The 21,997-nt window shown below is 49.3% G+C and overlaps 1 protein-coding gene across 1 annotated transcript in view; it reads right to left on the bottom strand.

Moving 5' to 3' along the window:
- Window positions 1–613: 613 nt before the first annotated feature.
- Window positions 614–21,997, bottom strand: part of LOC147717687 (uncharacterized) — a 139,073-nt gene continuing 117,689 nt past the window's right edge. Inside the window, exons 3-4 of the mRNA XM_086924475.1 lie at window positions 2,111–2,196; window positions 614–1,184 (exon numbers count right to left, since the gene is read on the bottom strand). Of these exons, the coding sequence (XP_086780601.1) occupies window positions 1,047–1,184; window positions 2,111–2,196 (224 nt within the window). The 3' untranslated portion in view covers window positions 614–1,046. The remainder of the gene's footprint in view (window positions 1,185–2,110; window positions 2,197–21,997) is intronic.

Raw genomic sequence — 21,997 nt, 5'->3', positions numbered from 1 at the left:
AGAAGTGTGGCTCACTGGTTAGAGGAGGCATACCCTGAAGCTGAGGTCAGACCCGGGACCAGGGTTCGATTCCCGACGCGGCAGGGTCCTGATCCCAATTGTCCACGGACTCGATAATTCTCGCTTCGGTGCCCACTCTAAGCACGAGTTCACACTATGCATCTCTGGGCAACAAGCTTGCTTTATCTCCACAACGGCCCCCCGCGGCGGGATGCCTGGCTTTCACCTTACACTGGGTCATGATGAGATAGGAGACTATATAAAAGAGATAAATATACTTAGTGTGGTCACAGTGATATAAACACTAATATAGGGAGTACTTTATTTTTATTCCTTATTATTTCAAATTATAATACATACCGTATAACCAAGGTACCAATTTCTTATTTGAGTTTGTGGCTTTCACCTTGGGGATGCCCAGCACGGGTGATCTCACAGGGAAAAACCAGGACGGGTTCCCAAGGCAAGCGCCGAGATGCCCAAGGGTAACATTGAGCGCTATATAAGAACACACATACATACATACACTTTTGATTTTTCAACATATTTTATCCTGCATTTTATTTCTCCCTGTTGATGTCAATAAAGCTTTCAAACAAAAAAACAAGAAAGTAGTCTCCTCTGCAGCTTTCATTTTATTCCCATAGCTCTTTCAAACATATCATTTTGTCCAAGTACCTTTGAATCTGCAGGTCTTCAGGTGAGCCCTACCAGCATGGAGGCCAACCATTGACTGCATGTCGTTCTGTCACATGGCAATAGTCATCTCCACTTTCACGCAGACAGAGGGTTTGACATGACCCACATTGAGGGAGTGGTTTGAACTTCACACATTGTAGGACCAAATTCTTTCTTCAAGAATAAAATTTGTAAGACAGTGATCCAGCCAGTTAGAAAGGGTATGGTGGCTTCGAGGCACCGGGTGGAGCAGTGGTGGAGTTGATATTTGGTCAGCTTGTATGATGTTAGTGATGATGGCTAGCGGTTTTATCTCCAAGCCGTACACTGCGGTGTTCAGCAGCCATTGGGATGTCTTCAAGGACTCTCTAAGAGGCTGGTGGTACAGCAGATCCCATGGGTTGCCGAGATCTGACCATGCTGCTACAGTCCAGGCTGGCCCGAGATTGTTGTATGTACAACTGAACCCCAGATGATGGAAACCTGTGCTCCAGTATGGTGCAGACCTGAAGAGGGAGAAAACCAAATGTACAGCATTTAAAGGAAAGAAGGGTTGAGTGAATAACTAAAACAAGCACGAAAGTAAACCACAGTAATTCTCTCTCTAAGAGTGTGCATACCATGAGCATCATTAAGAGGTAGCCAAATATCTCCATTCGATCCCAGGCTTGCCCTCTGCGAACCCTGGCATTGCTATGTGACCCCTGGGCTCAGAGGTGGCAAAAGCAGTGCCAAGAATAGAAAGTAAAAGGTCCTGATGAGCACCCTTTAGTGTCTGCAACTCCCACAAAGAGGTTACACTTTTAGTTAAAAATAAATTCATTTAGGAAGTGCAAATCTCGCGTTCTAGAACACTAAATAAAACATAAACTAAGTGTTTGTTACATATTTAGTTTTATGAATTTATAATCTCCTTTAAAAATGTCAATCTACTTCTGGTAATACATGGAAGACTGGAACTGCGGGTGTGGAGACTTGTGTGTTTGAAAGAGGGGGCGATCTCCATGGTAACAGGCCTGTTTACAGACATAAACCACACAGGCAGAGGTCTACAGTGCCATCTGCTGGGGGGGGGGGGCATTCAAGAGTCCATGTAAGATGCTGTAAGTACTAGGAAGGGAAAAGGAAAGGGAGGGGTTTAAGAAGTGCACTTTACCAATATCAGCAACATAGCTTGAGAGAGTGGTGGCTGGTGAAAAAGGAATGTAGACTAGCCCCCCCCCCCCACCCCCCTCCCCTCCGTCTCACCCAGGGCACAGTGGGTATTGTAGCCCCAGGGCGGGATGCTGAAGACTGGTAGAAAGAGTAAGGCAGGAATATGTGTCCTCACACAGTCTTTCAGTGCTTCAGCTGGGGGCCTAGCTAGAAGTCTGTTGAGTAAGCCTTCTCCAACCCCGCTCGTTGCAGCTGTGGTGTAAAGTGCTGCACGTACCTCCTGCAGCAGCGCCAAGCCATTCCGCGGGTTGTTGAGGTCGATGAGTCCGAAGCTCCGGAAAGTGACCCTCGCCATTGCCCTGCCTGTTGAGGGAGAGAGAAAGCACGAGCGAGAGAGAGAGCGAGAGAGGGAGGGAGAGCGAGAGAGAGAGAGAGAGAGAGAGAGAGAAAAAGAGAGCGAGGGGGAGAGAGAGAGATGGGGAGAGAGAGAACAAAGAGAGAGCGCGAGAGAGAGAGAGAGAGAGAGAGCAAGAGAGAAAAAGAGAGCGAGGGGGAGAGAGAGAGAGCGAGAGAGAGCGAGAGTGCAAGAAAAAGAGAGCGATAGAAAGCGAGGGGGAGAGAGAGAGAACAGAGAGAGAGAGAGAGAACAGAGAGAGAGAGAGAGAGAGAGAGAGAGAGAGAGAGAGAGAGATGGAGATGGGGAGAGATGGAGATGGGGAGAGATGGAGATGGGGAGAGAGGGAGGGGGAGAGAGGGAGGGGGAGAGAGGGAGGGGGAGAGAGGGAGGGGGAGAGAGGGGGAGAGAGGGGGAGAGAGAGAGATGGGGAGAGAAGGAGGGAGGGGGAGAGAGCGAGAACAAAGGGAGAGATGGAGAGAGATGGGGAGAGGGAGGGAGGGGGAGAGAGGGAGAAAAAGAGAGCGAGAGAGAGAAAGAACAGAGAGAAAGAGAGAGAGAGAGAGGGAGAGAGAGAGAAAAAGAGAGCGATAGAAAGCGAGGGGGAGAGAGAGAGAGAACAGAAGGAGAGAGAGAACAGAGAGAGAGAGGGAAAGAGAAATGGGGAGAGGGAGGGAGGGGGAGAGAGAGAAAGAAAAGGAGAGAGCGATAGATAGCGAGGGGAGAGAGAGAGATGCTGTAAATATGCAGAGAGACTGACCTTTCATCCCCAGAGTGCACTGCGTCTTTACATATTCATATTTTCACACTATGTGGGTTCATTTTAGTCTTAACACTGTAACAATGCCTATTAAACATATTTTCTGTTACAGTAGTTAATTTTACACTTTTCACTCACACATCACACCATCACCACCATACTGAAATACATTGTGGCTAGAGGTTCACCTTGGAATCCATCTCTACACCATCACCTGATGGGTTGGGTGAGACTTGGATTTACCATCCGTATCCCACGTGACGATACTGCGCCATAATGGTGGTCTGATGGGAGTTTTTCAGCCACATGTAATCTCTGGGTGTTCCATGACTCTGTTCAGTTCATAGATCTAGTACAGCACACATCCTGACCTTGTATCTCTTGTATTTTTCTTGTTAATATTTAGGTCGTTAAACCAACCCACAGACCCCCCTACCTCTTCTTTTTTCTAGATGAACCCAAACGACCTCATAAGGTTGGCCAAGGGAGCGACGTAGATGTTGAAAAGAGTAGGGCTCAAACATGAGCCCTGAGGTACTCCTTTGGTCATACCCAGTGGCTCAGACTGATATGAGCCCAGTTTGACAGTTTGGAAACGATCCGTTAGGAAACTCTTAATCTATACCAGAGCTGAGTCTCTTAATCCGGCTTCCTCCAATCTTCTCAGCAGAATACTGTGGGAGATCGTGTTGAACGCCGCGGAGAGGTCCAACAGCACCAGAATAGCCGAATGACCCTTGTCAGTGTGTTGGCTTCTCTCACTTCCATCCACCCTGCCTCCGGTCTCCCTGTTCGTTATTCCCCCTCCCCCCCTTTGAGTGCTTCTCGCCTCCCTGTATCATCACTGGTTAGAGCCCCTTCCCTTTCATTACTTCCTGTCTCACCACTAACATCCCATGTTTTTAGAGGAAAATTATTTGCCACCTGAATCTTTTTCCCTCTCCTCGTTTTCCTTTAAAATGCTGTCTTAGCAGTGTATTGTAGTACTTTATTTATAATGTATTTATTTTGTTTGTGTCTCCCAGCTTTCCCTTGTTTCTTTTCTACCCTTCTTCTTCTTCTAGCTTACCACTTGGAATGTTCCTGTATACCGGTCTACTTCAAAACTCTGGTGAACTGTTATGATAGTTGGTCTCAGCTGCATTGTGAGGTAGTGGTAAGTATCAATTAAAAAATAATTCCTCAACTACTCACCATTCTCATCTTTATAAATCAGGCTTAAAAATATTATGAAAAACAAAGTTTAACTCATTCGCTTCTCTTGAGTAAACCCAGACAAAGTAAATATGAATAAATACCAATAAGAAGCCCAACAAATAAAGATAGATAAATAAAGACTGAAAGGAGAAAAAAAAAGAAATGCCATTAAACTGGAAGCCCTGCATTGAACATCCAGGCATACAGGCCATGGGTTCATGTAGTACAGTTTTATTAGCGACTTACAAGTTGAGCCCTGTAGCCAAAGTCACCCAAAAATGACGTGGACCAAAGTGTAAGCCCAGGAAGACCCCCATCACTGGAACTGCATCCGCAGCATCTTCAGCATCCTGTATCCCTTGCATATCTTTACCAAATTTGATGCTAATCCCTAACTAACGGCACAGTAACTAATTGCTGGAAAAAGGCAGTGGTGTCCTCCTTAGTAAAAAAAAAGCAACATTGGACACTCAATGCCCATCTAATGATAGACCTATCTCCTTTCTACCCTACCCGATCAAGATCCTTGAAAGAGTAGTGAGCAAATCCCTATCGAAACATTTGGAGGAGAACAATCTCTTGGAAGAGGTCCAATTTGAATTTTGGCCAGGACACGGCATCGGCACCCCCTGTTATGTTATGTTAATTTGGATTTGTTGAGCGCTTAAAACCGTGAGGTCTCTAAGCGCTGTAAGAAGAATAACGATGGAACCAGGCAATGTAGATGTAAGTTATGTCCAAGCTTCTGTGAAAAGGATAGTTTTTAGTTGTATTCTGAAAGGAAGAAGGCGGCTTTCCCTGTGGAGTTGGCTCGGCACCCTGTTCCAGAGAGTGGGTCGGAGGCTAGGGAAGGCTCGTCCTCCTTTGGTGTCGTAGTTGAAGCGTGATTCAGAAAAGGGGGTGGTGATGAACAGAGTGTCTGAATTAAGCAGACCACTCTTACCCAGTCCAAAGATCAGGGCTTGATCCATCACCGTTTTTTAGCTCACTGCACAATCCCAGCTCAGAACCTGGCTACATGCAAATTAGTCTGTTCCTGTCCCAGTGCATGATGGGAACAGGGCAAACCAAACTACCAAGCCAATTCTTATACTGGGAAGGAAACAAGCTTCCGGGGACCGGTTTCTGGCATTTCAGCCGTCGTCGACCCGGCTTGCTTGAATCCTGATGGTGCAATGAGCAAGGGACTCACATCTGAGTATACCCTTCCACGCTTATGGTGGACAAAATGATTCAGAAAAGGGGGTGGTGATGAACAGAGTATCTGAATTAAGCAGACCACTCTTACCCAGTCCAAAGATTAGGGCTTGATCCATCACCGGGCCAGGGCCAGACTGATTTGCATATAGCCAGGTTCTGAGCTGGGATGGTGCAGTGAGATAAATAACGGTGATGGATCAAGCCCTGATCTTTGGACTGGGTAAGAGTGGTCTGCTTAATTCAGACACTCTGTTCATCACCACCCCCTTTTCTGAATCGTTTTTGGCCACTATAGGTGTGGCAGGGTACACTCAGACATGAGTCCCTTTCTCACTGCACCATCAGGATTCAAGCAAGCCGGGCCGAAGACAGCTGAAATGCCAGAAACCGGTCCCCGGTAGCTTGTCTCCTTTCTGGTGAAGAATTGGCTTGGTAGTTCGGTCTGCCCTGTTCCCATGATGCACTGGGCCAGGGACAGACTGATTTGCATATAGCCAGGTTCTGAGCTGGGATGGTGCAGTGAGATAAATAACGGTGATGGATCAAGCCCTGATCTTTGGACTGGGTAACAGTGGTCTGCTTAATTCAGACACTCTGTTCATCACCACCCCCTTTTCTGAATCGTAGTTGAAGCGTGGACATTTTAAAAGGCTCTCCATGGAGGACCTTAGCAAGCGGCCTGGTACGTATTTCTCAAGGCGTTGTTTGATATACATGGGTGTCTGGCCGTGAATGGCTTTGTGAATGATACAGAGGGCCTTAAATTTGGCCCATTGTTTAGGAGGTAGCCAGTGGAGTCGTTGAAGGAGGGGTGATGCTCGCCTATGTCTAGGTAGTTTGAAGATGAGCCTGGAGGCATCATCCATAACTATCTGGAGTTTGTCCACTAGGGATTCAGGCAGTCCAATGTAGAGTGAATTGGCCTAGTCAAGGTGGGCCAGGATCATAGCGGATACAACTTTTCTCATAGTGGAAGATGATTGGTTAGGAGAGAGTCTCCTAAGTAGCCTTGGTGACAGTCCTGGATGACCTGAGATTATGGGCTGACAATGGCCAAACAGTTTATTGGGCATGTCAGCTGCATTCGATACGGTAAACCATAAGATCCTGATTAGGAGGCTTGAGGAGGTTGGCATTGTGGGAAAGGCATTGAATTGGATGCTGTCCTATCTCTCAAACAGACAGCAAGCAGTGACATCGATGCCTTTTTCTCCCAAGATAGCCCCGTAAAACAAGGGGTCCCACAGGGCTCAGTGATTAGTCCAATTCTTGTTAACTTATATCCATGCCCTTTCATTTCTCTTATAAAATCCTTTGGCATTGATGTCATAAACTACGCAGACGACACTCAGCTTGTCTTCTCCTTTGAGGGTAATAATGCAGTCCCTCTGGAGAAACTCCATAACTGTATGCGAGAGACAGCAGACTGGCTCAGAGATAACTCATTACAATTCAATGGGGATGAGACGGAAGTACTTTGCTGCGCTGCTAATAGAGTTTCTCGCCCCCTACCAGCAGACTTCTGGTCAACCCCGGCCTGTAATCTTCCACTATATGTTAAGACAGCACGTAATTTGGGAGTGATTGACAGTAATCTACAACTGGATTCTCAAGTGAATAAAACCATGAGCACTTGTCTATCTTTGCTCTGAGCTCTCCGAAAAATACTCCCCTTTTTACCCGCCTCAGTAAGACCTCAAGTGGTAAGGAGTATTATCATGAGCGGATTAGATTACCGCAATGCCCTACTCCTAGGAGCTCCAGCTCACTTGCTGAAAAAACAGCAAATAATACAGAATATGGCAGCCAAGCTTGCATTAAATAGACAACGTAGTGCGTCAGCCTCACTTCCCTTAAAAGATCTTCACTGGCTGCCTATGGTGCAGAGACCTCAGTTTAAGTCGCTGTGTATCGTCTATAGGGCAATACATAAAAATCTTAATGGTATTCCCCAGTTAGAAGCCTACGCTTCTCCTCAACCAACCTGGTATGTAGCACCCATGTCAATAGAGCCAGACTGGGTGGTAGATCTTTCAGCTTTGCCGCATCTCGTCTTTGGAAATCTCTACCAATTGAGCTGAGACAAATGAATACTCTAGCATGCTTTAGGAAGGAGTTGAAAACTAGACTCTTTCCTAGAGATTAATTCCTAGATGCTTTTCAATTCAGTTACACACATTGTCATTTTTGGTAATCCCAGCGCCAGGAAACCCGCGGGGTGGCCGTTGTGCTATAAAAGTTTCCCCTTACATTACATAAAGGACCACTCCATTAAAGTCTATGGCGGTTCACCCATAGAACTTAGAACTCCAGACTGCTTTTACTGAAAGGTGACTGGCTGGCCAAGTATTATTGGCCCCTCCCTGTGAATTGCTCACGGCTGGAGTTGGTCACCAGATTGTGTCAGAGTAGCTGCACTCAACTTTACAAAAGTTTTCAAAAGTAACCACTAACTGCGGTAGTGTACAATGTGTGTTTGCAATTTGAATGGAAAACCGTGATTTACTATTTCACTAATATATTATATCTCTGGAACTCTCTGGTGAATTGTTTTTCATTTTGGTGTCAAACGATTTATAAAAATAAGAGCATTTTCATAAATTGGTGTTGGATTTCTTCCTTATTCAGCTGAATTGGTACTTCTATATGCTTTTCACCTGTTCCTCTATTAAAGCCTGACTGCTTGAAGCAACAGCTGCTAAGTGTTGAGCTAAGGTTTTATATAAGTGTCTGGATTTGTTTGTTTATTACATGGTGAGATTGCACAACACCATCATATAGTACACCGCTTTCCTCACAAGACGTGCTGGTCTACCATCAACCTCCAGGAAACAGCCACCACCAGGAGTTCCACCACTCGGGAGCCTCCTTGGATCCATTTCTCCATTTCATCCTCCTCAAAGGACTCAACCCCATCTGCTCCAACCACACGCCTATCCTCAGTGACTCTCACCACAGCCACTCTCCAGGATGCATGGAAAATGCCTCCTAAACTTATCATCTTACTCCTCCTAAAAAAGACTTCAGCTGACCTGAAGTTTCAGGCAATGTACAGCCCCATCTTCCTCCTCCCCTACATGGCAAAAAGTCTTTAAAAAAATCAAGAAGCAACTGGCTCACCACCTCAACACCAACCGCCTCCTAGGCCCATCACAACCAGATTTCAGATAGAACTACAGCAATAAGACCACACTAATTGCTGCCACGGATAACATTTGCTTTATTATAGACAAGGAGGACACAAAGGCACTCCTCGTATTCGACCTCTCAGTCACTTATGGCACAGTCTTCAATCCCATCCTCATCCAACGTCTCCACGACACCAGAATCCGAGAACCCGCACTCCAGTGGATCAGCTTCTTCCGCACAAGTCACACCCAATCTGTAAGCCTGACCCCACCATAGTCGTCCTCTGCCTTTAACTTGATCTATGGCATCCATCAACGCACCTTGCTCAGTCCTGTAGTCTTCAGCGTCTACAAGGCCGTACTCACCAGTATCATCCCATTCTTCACACTCAACAGCATATCCTATGCCAATGACACCCTGTAGGAGAGTAGGGTCTGCAATCCTATGATCACCCAGATTTTTTGCTTTTGTTCCACTGGTTTACGACTTTCTCGGGCTGTGGGCCTGCTAATCAGACCCACAGCCTAGCTGTTCTCTCTCTAAATTGATGCGTGTACCTTAGGTGCATTACACAATTGGAACTGGGCCACCTTGTCAGACCCTGTAACTCAGGGCATCGGTGTACCCAGGGCCTACCAGGGGCTGAAGCATGTATTATGCCACCCCTGGCTGGCCATCTAAATCTGACACAACTGGCTGCACGACAGCTGGGGCAACGTAGCGTACACGCTCGTTGCTATAGGTATAGTATCCCTATATCTAACCTCACAATGGACACCCGGGTTCCTATCAGTCACTCCTATGGCAGGCCTTGACAATCCTGAAGGCAGAGTGCATGGACCCGTGTGAATTGGGCTCTGGCACGAGCCGAGCCCGGTTGCAGCTTGCGGAACCAAGACCCAATGGCTGTTCCATGATAACGCGTATCATATCGGTAACTTCGGTATAGCGTTATCAAGACATGTCGAGTAAGGTGTCATACGAATCGGGATGCTACCCCCTCACCAATTCTGGCGACGAGGTTAGCCTTCCGCCCTTCTAGAGGGACACGACATGTACGTAACTGTGAACCCCGGTTAAAGTTAACTAAAGCCTCAGCTCCACAAAATGGATGCTGCCACCACAGACACGAGTCTGACCTCCTGCTGCTGGGAGTCCTTCTAGCGAGGAGAGCTTGGACAAAGGGTTTCCTGTCAAGGGCGGTGTTCGCACCGTCCCAGACAGGGTTTGTGTATTCTGGGTAGGTAGGGCTTTGCAAGAAGGTGACTGCGGAGTGGCACCCCGGTGCTCACTACGCATCTGCCGGTCAGAACCAGTTCCGGGGGCGCCAGCCCCTGACCTGGGGAAAGTCCGGCAGGGGAGAGGGGTGTAACTACCCCCCTTCCTGGTCCCACCCTTAGGGCAGGACCTAGTCATGTACCCACCCCTTTCTTTAGGATAAAGGCCGGAGCGGGGACCCTTCCAAATTAGATCATCTTTGAATCAAGAATACTTTCTACGAAAGGACTTCGAGACTCTTCTCAAGATTTCTCCCTTGTGACTAAGGAGTAGTCACCCTGCATCCGCAGGCACCATCTAAGGACTCTGCGGTTTGCTGCAAGTCCTTCCTCAGGAATCCGACGGCCCAGCTCGACGAGAACCGGCTTCCCTGGCACCTCTGACCTCTACCCACGTCATCAGCTCAGCTGTGATCTGTGGGTGCGACGAGACCTCGAGGGACCGGCCATCATCAAAACCTGCACGCTTTCTTAATCAGCACGACCATCGAAGCAATTCTCTGGTGAGTGCTCTGGGGTCAGAGAAGCCCCGACCCTGAGCAGCTCCAGCACCGAAGTGCAGTCTCCCAGCATCTCCACGATCTGCGTGGGGCCCTTCTGCTCGCTGCTCCGCACGTTGTCTGGTCACTAGCCGCTGGCTTGTGCCCTTCTTTGACGACACCCGACAACCAACGCTGCTGGTCTGGTTGCTCCAGACTGGCCTTTGCTTCCTTCTTTGAGAGAAGCACCCTGGACCCTCCTGGTCCACTCCAGACGCCATTTTAGGCCCACCACGTGGCCCTGAAATCTGCCAAGGCTTGTTGCCCCAATCCTGGGCCCAGCGACGCCGACAGCACCAACCTTCGTGGGACAGCTCGCACCTCCATCCTGGTCGCCGACAACGCCTCCGGGTCCGTGAGACCGCAGAGCCTAGCGTCGCCCACTCACCTAGTCGAGGTGACGGCCATCCGGTGCCTTCCTGGTACCCTCCAACTACTGGCTAGTAGTACGAACTTGGTCCCCTCTGCTTTCAGGTATCAACGATCTCTGATCCAGGCTTGGATCTCTACGAACTTTTCCTCACTGGTCGCCGGCCAGCAACTCCTTTTCTTCCGGCTCCTGGCTCGTCAGCGAAGACCCCCGACGCCTGTAAGACTTGTGCAGCCGCAGCCCTCGTGGCTAGGTAACTTCGGCATTTCGGTGCCTGCATAGCCTCCTTACTCTAGGGTCCCGAGTCCCTCGCTTCCGACTTGCCTTATCGGGTCCGCCCGAGACCATTAGAACTTTCCGTGCCCTCGGGCACTTGTTTTAATTGTGCACTTGAAGTATTTTCCTAAGAGTTTTGTTCTGTGCTTAGTACCCTGTCCTCATAAAGAGTCCAGGGCTGTTGTGATTCGTAATAAATATACTGTTTATTTTCATAACACTTGTGTGGTGTCCTTTCACTTGGGGTTCAAGGGGTATGTGATGGTATAACAGCTGGCTTAACACGCCCTCTAGAGTTTAGCCCGAAGACTGCTCGTATCCACGCTACTAGGATAGCTGGTCTAAGGTTGACTTACAACCAGTCACCATAAGGGTCGTTTGGAACGATACATAGTGGTCGCTAGAATAGCGAACGCTGCATATCGGGCCAACTTCTCACATTGGTGAGCAGCGGTTGGTATTTGAGCTTGCTGTTTTACCACGCGTATCCTAAGAACATCTTGTAAAAGATCGCATAAGTACTCCAGGTACATATAACTTAGCTTAGAATACTCTGAGTTCTACTGAACCAGCTGTTGTAGCTCCTCAAGGCTTAGCACACCTTGGCTGCAACTCTTAGCAAGGGATCAGTAGGTAAACCCATAGTGTAGGTAGGTGCATCACTTACACCACACTAGAAGCAGCATGTCAGACAAAGGCGGAAACTCTGAGTCTCCCCTCGTGTCAGTAGACCTTCCACAGGTCACCTCCAGATATGCTGCGCTTAGCTTTCATGAGATGCAACAGATCTGTACGTCTCGAAAGATAAGACAGGGTGCAAACCCTACCATTCCGTTTCTGATTGGTCTCTCGGAGACTTATGATGCCAAGAAGGCGGGTAACACCGACCCTTCTCATCCCGAAATGGAAATGCCTCCCCTCGAGGGAACCCAAGGTGACCCTGACCTTATCCATCTCTCCGCCGAGGGCGAAGAGGAGGACGAGGAACCAGAGACATCTGGGGACGAGGCAGACAAAGGTCCAGTCATAGTTAGTCAGCTAACTCAGGACAACTTAAGCCGGCACGAGATTGGTACCCCTGGGGCCTCTCTCGGGTCAGCTTAACATTGGGAACGGGCGAGTTAGATCTCTGTCGAGAGGCTCTAACAGATCCATTCGAACCAATGGCTCTCGAGGCTCTGCTCGAAGAGGGATGACATCACCTCAGAGAAGAGTGTACGAAGCAAAGGAGCGGGAAGTCAAACTGCGGATCGAAAGGGAAGAACTTGCCCTAGCCAAAGAGAGACTCGCCTTTGCTCGAGAGCAAGAGTTGAGTGGGACAATTCCCACTGGTGGCAGCACTCCCCCACGGGAACCCAGGAGTTTAGACACTAAGCACCTGAATAAGATAGTGCCCCCCTTTAAACAAGGGGATGACATCCACAAATGGATTACTGCTTTGGAGCGGGCCTGCACTGTACAGTGCGTCCCCCAGAGTCAGTGGGCAGCTATCTTGTGGCTCTCCTTTGAAGGTAAAGGTAGAGATAAGCTCCTCACCACCAGGGTCGAGGATGCTAACAATTACCAGGTCCTGAAGAACACACTGATTGATGGGTTCGGCCTAACCACTGAGCAGTACAGGTTGCTGTTCAGGGATACCCAGAAAACTCAGTCTCAGGACTGGTCTGATTTCGTTGATTGTGCCACTAAGGCTTCCGAGGGCTGGTTGCTGGGCAGTAAGGTTACTGATTACCAAGGATTGTATAATTTGATCATGCGAGAACAGATTTTAAACAATTGTCAGAACCAGTTGTTGCATCAGCACCTTGTCGACTCGGATCTGACCTCTCCCCAAGAATTGGGAAAGAAGGCAGACAGATGGGTCAGAACAAGGGTTAAGCAAAACCAGGGCCAGAACCAGGGTGGTCAGAAGAAAGCAGACCAGAAGGGTAAGGATTCGAAAGGGGAACAAACTGACCAGAAGTCTTCGACAGGTCCCCAACAACCCAAAGAGGGGGGGGGGGGTCAGGCTTCCCAGAAAAAGAAGAATCAAGAAGGTCAATCGAAAAGGTGGTGCCAATACTGTAAAAGTAAAACTCACTGGTTTAGTGAGTGCACCAAGAAAGGAGGGCAGACTCCTACTACTGCAGCCCCTAAGGCACCTGTGCCCCCTAGTACAGCCAGCAGTAGTAGTGCGCCTCCCAAGGGACTAGTTGGGTTAACCTTGGGTTCTGAGGGGTGTGACAGCTTAGCTGGTACACTCACTCAGGCTGTCCTTGTCTGTACAGGGGATGTGGAGATATCCCCTGATGTCAGTCCCAATACTTTGGGCCAATCCCGACAGACGCCTTTAATAAATGGAAAAATGGCTCAGGCCTATAGGGACACTTGTGCCAGCGTCACCATGGTGACGCCTAACTTTGTGGACCCTGGACAGATCATGCCAGGTACAGAATTCCTGGTGACCAATGCCAGCAACGTCACTACCAGTCATAGTATGGCGATTGTTGCTTTCTCCTGGGGAGGGGTAAATGGCCAGAAAAAGGTTGTTGTTAGTTCAGACCTCCCAGTGGATTGTTTGTTGGGCAATGATTTGGAGTCATCACGATGGTCAGAAGTGGAGCAACGGACTCACATGGAGATGTTAGGCTTGCCAGCACACGTGTTTGCTGTGACCAGGTCACAGGTCAAACGATGCCCCACTGAACAGGTGCTGGATCCTGGAACAACGGACCAGACACCTCCCAAGAAGAGGAGCAGTCGGGTTAAGGCTTCGCCTTCCCCCAGGTCGAGGATCAGGACTCAGAGGAGGCTGACCTCCAAGAATTGCGGGAAACTGAACCTAAAGAACTCGAACTTGATCAAGTTGAGTTTCTGGGCTCAGGGGGACCCACACGAGAGGACCTGGGGAAGGACCAGTTAGACTGCCCTTCTCTTGAACCCCTCAGACAGCAGGCTGCTGCTGAGGCTGCTGGGAACGCCACAGGTACCCACAAGGTATACTGGGAAGATGGACTCCTGTACACTGAGGCAAGAGACCCCAAGCCTGGCATGACCAGGAGGCTGGTCGTCCCCTTGTCTCAGCGTGGTTTCCTCCTTACCTTGGCCCACGAGATTCCCTTAGCAGGACACTTAGGCCAGACGAAGACGTGGGACAGGCTTGTCTCACTTTCACTGGCCTCATATGAACGAAGATACCAAGGAGTTTTGCCGCTCCTGTGTCACTTGCCAAGCCAGTGGTAAGTCAGGTGGCACGACAAAGGCCCCCCTTATACCAATGCCTGTGGTGGGGGTGCCCTTTGAACGGGTGGGGATTGACATCGTCGGTCCCATGGAACCACCAACAGCGTCAGGGCACAAGTTTATACTGGTGGTAGTGGATCATGCCACCAGGTATCCTGAAGCTATTCCCCTTAGGATCACTACAGCGCCTGTTGTGGCAAGAGCCCTAGTTGGAGTATTCTCCAGAGTGGGCTTCCCTAAGGAGGTCGTCTCCGACAGAGGTGCAAACTTTATGTTGAGCTACTTAACTGCTATGTGGAAGGAATGTGGTGTCAACTACAAATTCACTACACCCTATCATCCACAATGCAATGGGCTTGTTGAGAGATTCAACAGGACCCTGAAAGGGATGATTCATGGACTACCTGAAAAGCTTCGGCGTAGATGGGACGTCCTGATTCCCTGCCTTTTATTCGCTTACAGAGAAGTCCCACAGAAGGGGGTTGGCTACAGCCCTTTTGAACTTTTGTACGGGCACCCTGTAAGAGGACCCCTGTGTTTGGTGAAGGAAGGATGGGAGAGACCTCTCAAAAAGCCTGCAACCAGCGTAGTGGACTATGTGCTGGGCCTCCGCTCGCGGATGGCTGAGTACATGGAGAAGGCATCCGAAAACCTTAAGGCCAGCCAAGAACTCCAAAAAGCTTGGCATGACCAAAAGGCTGTCTTGACTGTTTATCAGCCCGGACAGAAGGTGTGGGTGTTGGAGCCAGTGGCCCCAGCAGCACTCAAGGACAAATGGTCCGGGCCCTACACCATCCTGGAGAAAGAGGGAGAGGTCACCTACCTGGTGGACCTGGGAACTCCCCGGAGCCCCCACCGGGTGCTCCATGTCAACAGGCTCAAGGCATATGTCGACAGGGAGGACATGAGTTTGCTCATGGCCATGGATGAGGGACAGGAGGAGGAGAGTGACCCTCTCCCCGACCTGCTCACTCAGAATCCTGACGATGGATCGGTAGATGGTGTTGTCTTTTGTGACAGCCTCTCCGAACATCAACAGGAGGATTGTAAACAAGTTCTTCAATCCTTCCGGCATATGTTCTCTCTAAACCCAGTCAGACCAATTGGTGCACCCATGAGGTCGACACTGGTGACAGCTTGCCCGTGAAGAGTAAAATCTACCGGCAGCCAGATCACGTTAGAGACTGCATCAATAATGAAGTGCAGAAAATGTTGGAGCTGGGAGTCATTGAACCCTCGGACAGCCCCTGGGCTAGTCCCGTAGTTCTAGTGCCGAAACCTCACACCCCGGGCGGTAAGAAAGAGATGAGGTTCTGCGTAGACTACAGGGGTCTCAATGCAGTCACTAAGACTGATGCCCACCCAATACCAAGGGCAGACGAGCTTATCGATAGATTGGCTTCGGCCAACTACTTAAGTACGTTTGACCTGACAGCTGGGTATTGGCAAATCAGGTTAGCTGAGGACGCCAAGCCGAAGACCGCATTTTCTACCCCTGGTGGGCATTATCAGTTCGTGGTGATGCCCTTCGGTTTGAAAAATGCACCTGCCACCTTCCAACGGTTGGTGAATCACGTTCTCACTGGGCTGGATGACTTCTGTGCGGCGTATCTTGACGATATTGCTGTCTTTAGCTCCCCCTGGGAGGATCACCTGGTCCACCTGCGGAAAGTGTTAGAGGCTCTGCAAGCAGCAGGTCTCACTATCAAGGCTACCAAGTGCCAGATAGGGCAGACACAGGTTGTATACTTGGGCCACCTCGTCGGTGGAGGCCAAGTTCAGCCACTGGAGAGCAAGATACAGTCAATCAGGGACTGGGCTCCTCCAACCACCCAGACTCAGGTTCGAGCTTTCTTGGGCCTGACTGGTTACTACCGGAAGTTCATCAGAAATTACGGATCGATTGTGACTCCGCTCAATGAACTGACGAGTAAGAAAATGCCAAAAAAGGTTCAGTGGACAGCGAGCTGTCAAAAAGCATTCGATGACCTAAAACAGGCCATGTGCACGGCATCTATCCTCAAGAGTCCAGACTACTCCAAACCATTCATTGTCCAAACAGATGCTTCTGAGTTGGGTGTGGGAGCTGTTCTATCTCAACTGAATTTTGATGGTAATGACCAGCCCATTGCTTTTATAAGCAGACGGCTGACCCCCAGAGAGAAAAATTGGTCAGCTATAGAGAGGGAGGCCTTCGCTGTGGTGTGGGCCCTGAAGAAACTGAGGCCATACTTGTTTGGCACTCATTTCAAGATTCAGACCGACCATAAGCCCCTCCTATGGCTAAATCAGATGAAGGGTGAAAACCCCAAACTGCTTAGGTGGTCCATTTCCCTACAGGGGATGGACTTCACAGTGGAGCATAGACCTGGCACTGATCATGGCAATGCAGATGGGCTCTCCAGGTATTTCCACTTAGAACAAGAAGACTCACCTGGACAAGGTTAGCTTATTGTCCCAACGTTTGGGGGGGGTCATGTAGGAGAGTAGGGTCTGCAATCCTATGATCACCCAGATTTTTTGCTTTTGTTCCACTGGTTTATGACTTTCTCGGGCTGTGGGCCTGCTAATCAGACCCACAGCCTAGCTGTTCTCTCTCTAAATTGATGCGTGTACCTTAGGTGCATTACACAATTGGAACTGGGCCACCTTGTCAGACCCTGTAACTCAGGGCATCGGTGTACCCAGGGCCTACCAGGGGCTGAAGCATGTATTATGCCACCCCTGGCTGGCCATCTAAATCTGACACAACTGGCTGCACGACAGCTGGGGCAACGTAGCGTACACGCTCGTTGCTATAGGTATAGTATCCCTATATCTAACCTCACAATGGACACCCGGGTTCCTATCAGTCACTCCTATGGCAGGTCTTGACAATCCTGAAGGCAGAGTGCATGGACCCGTGTGAATTGGGCTCTGGCACGAGCCGAGCCCGGTTGCAGCTTGCGGAACCAAGACCCAATGGCTGTTCCATGATAACACGTATCATATCGGTAACTTCGGTATAGCGTTATCAAGACATGTCGAGTAAGGTGTCATACGAATCGGGATGCTACCCCCTCACCAATTCTGGCGACGAGGTTAGCCTTCCGCCCTTCTAGAGGGACACGACATGTACGTAACTGTGAACCCCGGTTAAAGTTAACTAAAGCCTCAGCTCCACAAAATGGATGCTGCCACCACAGACACGAGTCTGACCTCCTGCTGCTGGGAGTCCTTCCAGCGAGGAGAGCTTGGACAAAGGGTTTCCTGTCAAGGGCAGTGTTCGCACCGTCCCAGACAGGGTTTGTGTATTCTGGGTAGGTAGGGCTTTGCGAGAAGGTGACTGCGGAGTGGCACCCCGGTGCTCACTACGCATCTGCCGGTCAGAACCAGTTCCGGGGGAGCCAGCCCCTGACCTGGGGAAAGTCCGGCAGGGGAGAGGGGTGTAACTACCCCCCTTCCTGGTCCCACCCTTAGGGCAGGACCTAGTCATGTACCCACCCCTTTCTTTAGGATAAAGGCCGGAGCGGGGACCCTTCCAAATTAGATCATCTTTGAATCAAGAATACTTTCTACGAAAGGACTTAGAGACTCTTCTCAAGATTTCTCCCTTGTGACTAAGGAGTAGTCACCCTGCATCCGCAGGCACCATCTAAGAACTCTGCGGTTTGCTGCAAGTCCTTCCTCAGGAATCAGACGGCCCAGCTCGACGAGAACCGGCTTCCCTGGCACCTCTGACCTCTACCCACGTCATCAGCTCAGCTGTGATCTGTGGGTGCGACGAGACCTCGAGGGACCGGCCATCATCAAAACCTGCACGCTTTCTTAATCAGCACGACCATCGAAGCAATTCTCTGGTGAGTGCTCTGGGGTCCGAGAAGCCCCGACCCTGAGCAGCTCCAGCACCGAAGTGCAGTCTCCCAGCATCTCCACGATCTGCGTGGGGCCCTTCTGCTCGCTGCTCCGCACGTTGTCTGGTCACTAGCCGCTGGCTTGTGCCCTTCTTTGACGACATCCGACAACCAACGCTGCTGGTCTGGTTGCTCCAGACTGGCCTTTGCTTCTTTCTTTGAGAGAAGCACCCCGGACCCTCCTGGTCCACTCCAGACGCCATTTTAGGCCCACCACGTGGCCCTGAAATCTGCCAAGGCTTGTTGCCCCAATCCTGGGCCCAGCGACGCCGACAGCACCAACCTTCGTGGGACAGCTCACACCTCCATCCTGGTCGCCGACAACGCCTCCGGGTCCGTGAGACCGCAGAGCCTAGCGTCGCCCACTCACCTAGTCGAGGTGACGGCCATCCGGTGCCTTCCTGGTACCCTCTGACTACTGGCTAGTAGTACGAACTTGGTCCCCTCTGCTTTCAGGTATCAACGATCTCTGATCCAGGCTTGGATCTCTACGAACTTTTCATCACTGGTCGCCGGCCAGCAACTCCTTTTCTTCCGGCTCCTGGCTCGTCAGCGAAGACCCCCGACGCCTGTAAGACTTGTGCAGCCGCAGCCCTCGTGGCTAGGTAACTTCGGCATTTCGGTGCCTGCATAGCCTCCTTACTCTAGGGTCCCGAGTCCCTCGCTTCCGACTTGCCTTATCGGGTCCGCCCGAGACCATTAGAACTTTCCGTGCCCTCGGGCACTTGTTTTAATTGTGCACTTGAAGTATTTTCCTAAGAGTTTTGTTCTGTGCTTAGTACCCTGTCCTCATAAAGAGTCCAGGGCTGTTGCGATTCGTAATAAATATACTGTTTATTTTCATAACACTTGTGTGGTGTCCTTTCACTTGGGGTTCAAGGGGTATGTGATGGTATACCAGCTGGCTTAACACGCCCTCTAGAGTTTAGCCCGAAGACTGCTCGTATCCACGCTACTAGGATAGCTGGTCTAAGGTTGACTTACAACCAGTCACCATAAGGGTCGTTTGGAACGATACATAGTGGTCGCTAGAATAGCGAACGCTGCATATCGGGCCAACTTCTCACACACCCAACTCACCCTCTTCCTCCCAAACACCTCCAACACAAGATGAAGGACACCAGCTGCATGACTGAAGTATCAAATGGATGAGGACCAAGTGCCTGAAGCTCAACTTCAACAAGACGGAAGTGGTCCTCTTTAGAAAAGACACCTCCCTCTGGTCCACAGCCTGGTGGCCCTGCAAATTAGGACCAACCCCTGCCCCCCCCAAACTCTTCAATAAACCCAGGCATCGTGATTGACAATCATATCACGATGTATGAGCAAGTCAGCATAATTACCTCGTTTTGCTTCCACACCTTCAAACTCCTCATGAAAGTCTTCAGATGGCTCCCACTAAAGACCTTGAGAACTGCCACTCAAGCACTGATCACCAGCTGACTGGACTATGATAACACCCTCTATGTGTGAATCACCTTGCAACTCATCCAAAGAGACTAAGTAATCTACAACCCAGCAGCCAGACTCACTCTAAATCTGCCACTCCACACATACATATCTAAACACCTTAGTGATTCCACTTGTTCCTCAAACACAAACTTGCCATCTTCACACTCCACACTCACCAATGAACAGCATTATACAAGCAAGGCCCCACATACCTTAACACTTGCATCAAATTCACACCCTGACCAGACAACTCCGCTCTCTAGACCCCTACTTGCCCAAATCCCCACATTCGTAGAGCCGGAGCTTGCACACCTTCTCTTTTCTGCCTCCCAAAGCACCTCTACCCTAAAATTTAGCGAGAAACTGAAAACATGGACCTTATAATACATTCATGGTCAGGGCAGTTCCCCTCTCCTTAGGTACCAGGATATCCCATGGGTGATATGAAACCCGCACACCCTACAAGTATTCTTAACATGACATGTTTCTCTTTTTCTGCCACTTTCTCTCTCGCTCGCACGGTCTCTTTCTCTCCCATCTTTCTCGCCATCATTTCTCCTCTCTCCATCTCCTTACTCTATGCCCCACCTCCTCTCTCCCTCTTCTCTCCCAACCTTCTGCCTCTCTGTCGCTGTGGTTGCTTACGTTCTCTTAACTCCTTCTTACTCGCTCTCTCTTTCAGTATCACTCCACTCTCTCCTGCTCCCACACTTCTTTGCTTTTTCGTTCTCCTGCTCACTGCCCTCTTCTGTTCCTTTCTCCCCCTCCTTCATTGTGTCCTCTTTGTCTCTTCCGCCTCTCTGTCCCGCTGTCTCTTTCGCTCCTTCTCTCTCTCTCTACCTCCCAGCTGTCTCTCACCCTAATCGTGTGCCTCCACATCGTATTTCGTATAAATCCAAGCATGTATTTTACTGCTGGACATGCAGTCTCTTGTAACATTTCATGTGTTGTGAGCATGTGGAGTTAAAGAAACGTGTTGTTTTCTGCATGAAATAGTGCTAGCTTGAATCGAAGTGCAAATTCCGTCTCCTTTGCCTGTATTTATTGGTAAATCCTTCACAGAATGGAACCCCTGCTTGGTTGAGTAAACCACTTTGTCAGATTAGATTTTCCAGACAGGCCATGTTAATTTAGCCCGTGAAATGTGGCAGTGGGATGGGCATAAAATGCTGCATGTGGGCTGCAGTTTGCATTCAATCCACTCATGTGTAGGACTGAGAAAGTGTGGCTACAGTTCCGGTAGTAGGGCCAGGTTGGCTGAAATTTAAAATCTTGCAGTAACAAGTGGCAAATCCAATGTCCTCGGCCATACGGACAAATCTGCTTTCATTCACTAGAAGAGCCGCTGGTTTGGTTCTTATTGTATGAGTGGAATACCAAGAGGTTAAAGTAAAGCAGGCCTTCACTGGGAACAGCTGGCAAATGTTATTTATCAATGTGTAGGTAAAGAAGAGCCTTCATTGTTAATAGAAGTCTATTTTTTTAGAAGTTTGGTCAAGAAAATGTTCAGAGCTTGGTACAAAGTTCCTTTTTAGTTTTAATGTTTACAAAAAATAGAGTGCCTTGGTGAAGGTACATCTTTAACCTACATATTGAATGGTACCTCTTAAATATTACCCTTAGTGCGTCCAGTAACCTGGCTGGCTGCCAGCTCCCTCCAGAGGCAGCAATTACCGTCGTCGAGAGTTGAGAAGAGGTGAACCACCAGGAAACAAGGTGAACCACCAGGAAACAAGGTGAACCACCAGGAAAGGGTGATCTATCCAGAAGCAATAAAACAAAACAACATCCAAAGATAGAAAGACTGAGTGTAGGCTCTCAGTGAACACTGATCTGGGATGTGTCATTTGGGAGTGTTCAGGAGCAGAGGCCTGGAGTCTGACCTGCTGATGGAACAAGTAAGCTTGAGTGACAGGACACTTACATAAGCAGGCTCCTCTGGAATATTTAAGTTTTGCTCTCAGCCGGAGAGAAATCTGTTCTCAGATCAGGAAGAAGAGTTTGTTTCTGAATTCCGTAGCCCAGGCTCTGGAGGGGACGAATGCCATCTCTGTGAAGATTTGCACAGAAATAAGACAGAGTGCAGAAATGTGAATGCATTTTAGTGGGAACTGTGCATAGACTGGGCCTCACACACATGTCTCGGGAAAAACCTGCTGCAAGTGCCGAAGGGACCAGGGTTGACCAGTGTTTACTCATTGAGCTGTGTTGTAACCCAAAATGGTGTCCGCAAAATATATGCAAAAATGTAGTCGTTGTTACATTTAGAAGCTACAATTTTCATTGCGTAAATAAAATGCGGCAGATGTATATTTAAATTGTTATTTGCTGTTCCTGTTGGTGTATTCCAGAAGGAAAACACAAAAGCACCCGCTTTCACATCTTTAGGGAAGGGAGGTGTCAATAGTGAGCAGTTCCCACCCTGCACATGACAACTTCCTGGTTCATTTTCATG

Source organism: Lissotriton vulgaris, chromosome 5, assembly GCF_964263255.1.
Source record: "Lissotriton vulgaris chromosome 5, aLisVul1.2, whole genome shotgun sequence".
NCBI classification, from domain to species: Eukaryota; Metazoa; Chordata; class Amphibia; order Caudata; family Salamandridae; genus Lissotriton; species Lissotriton vulgaris.
This window is presented reverse-complemented; position numbering and strand designations above follow the sequence as displayed.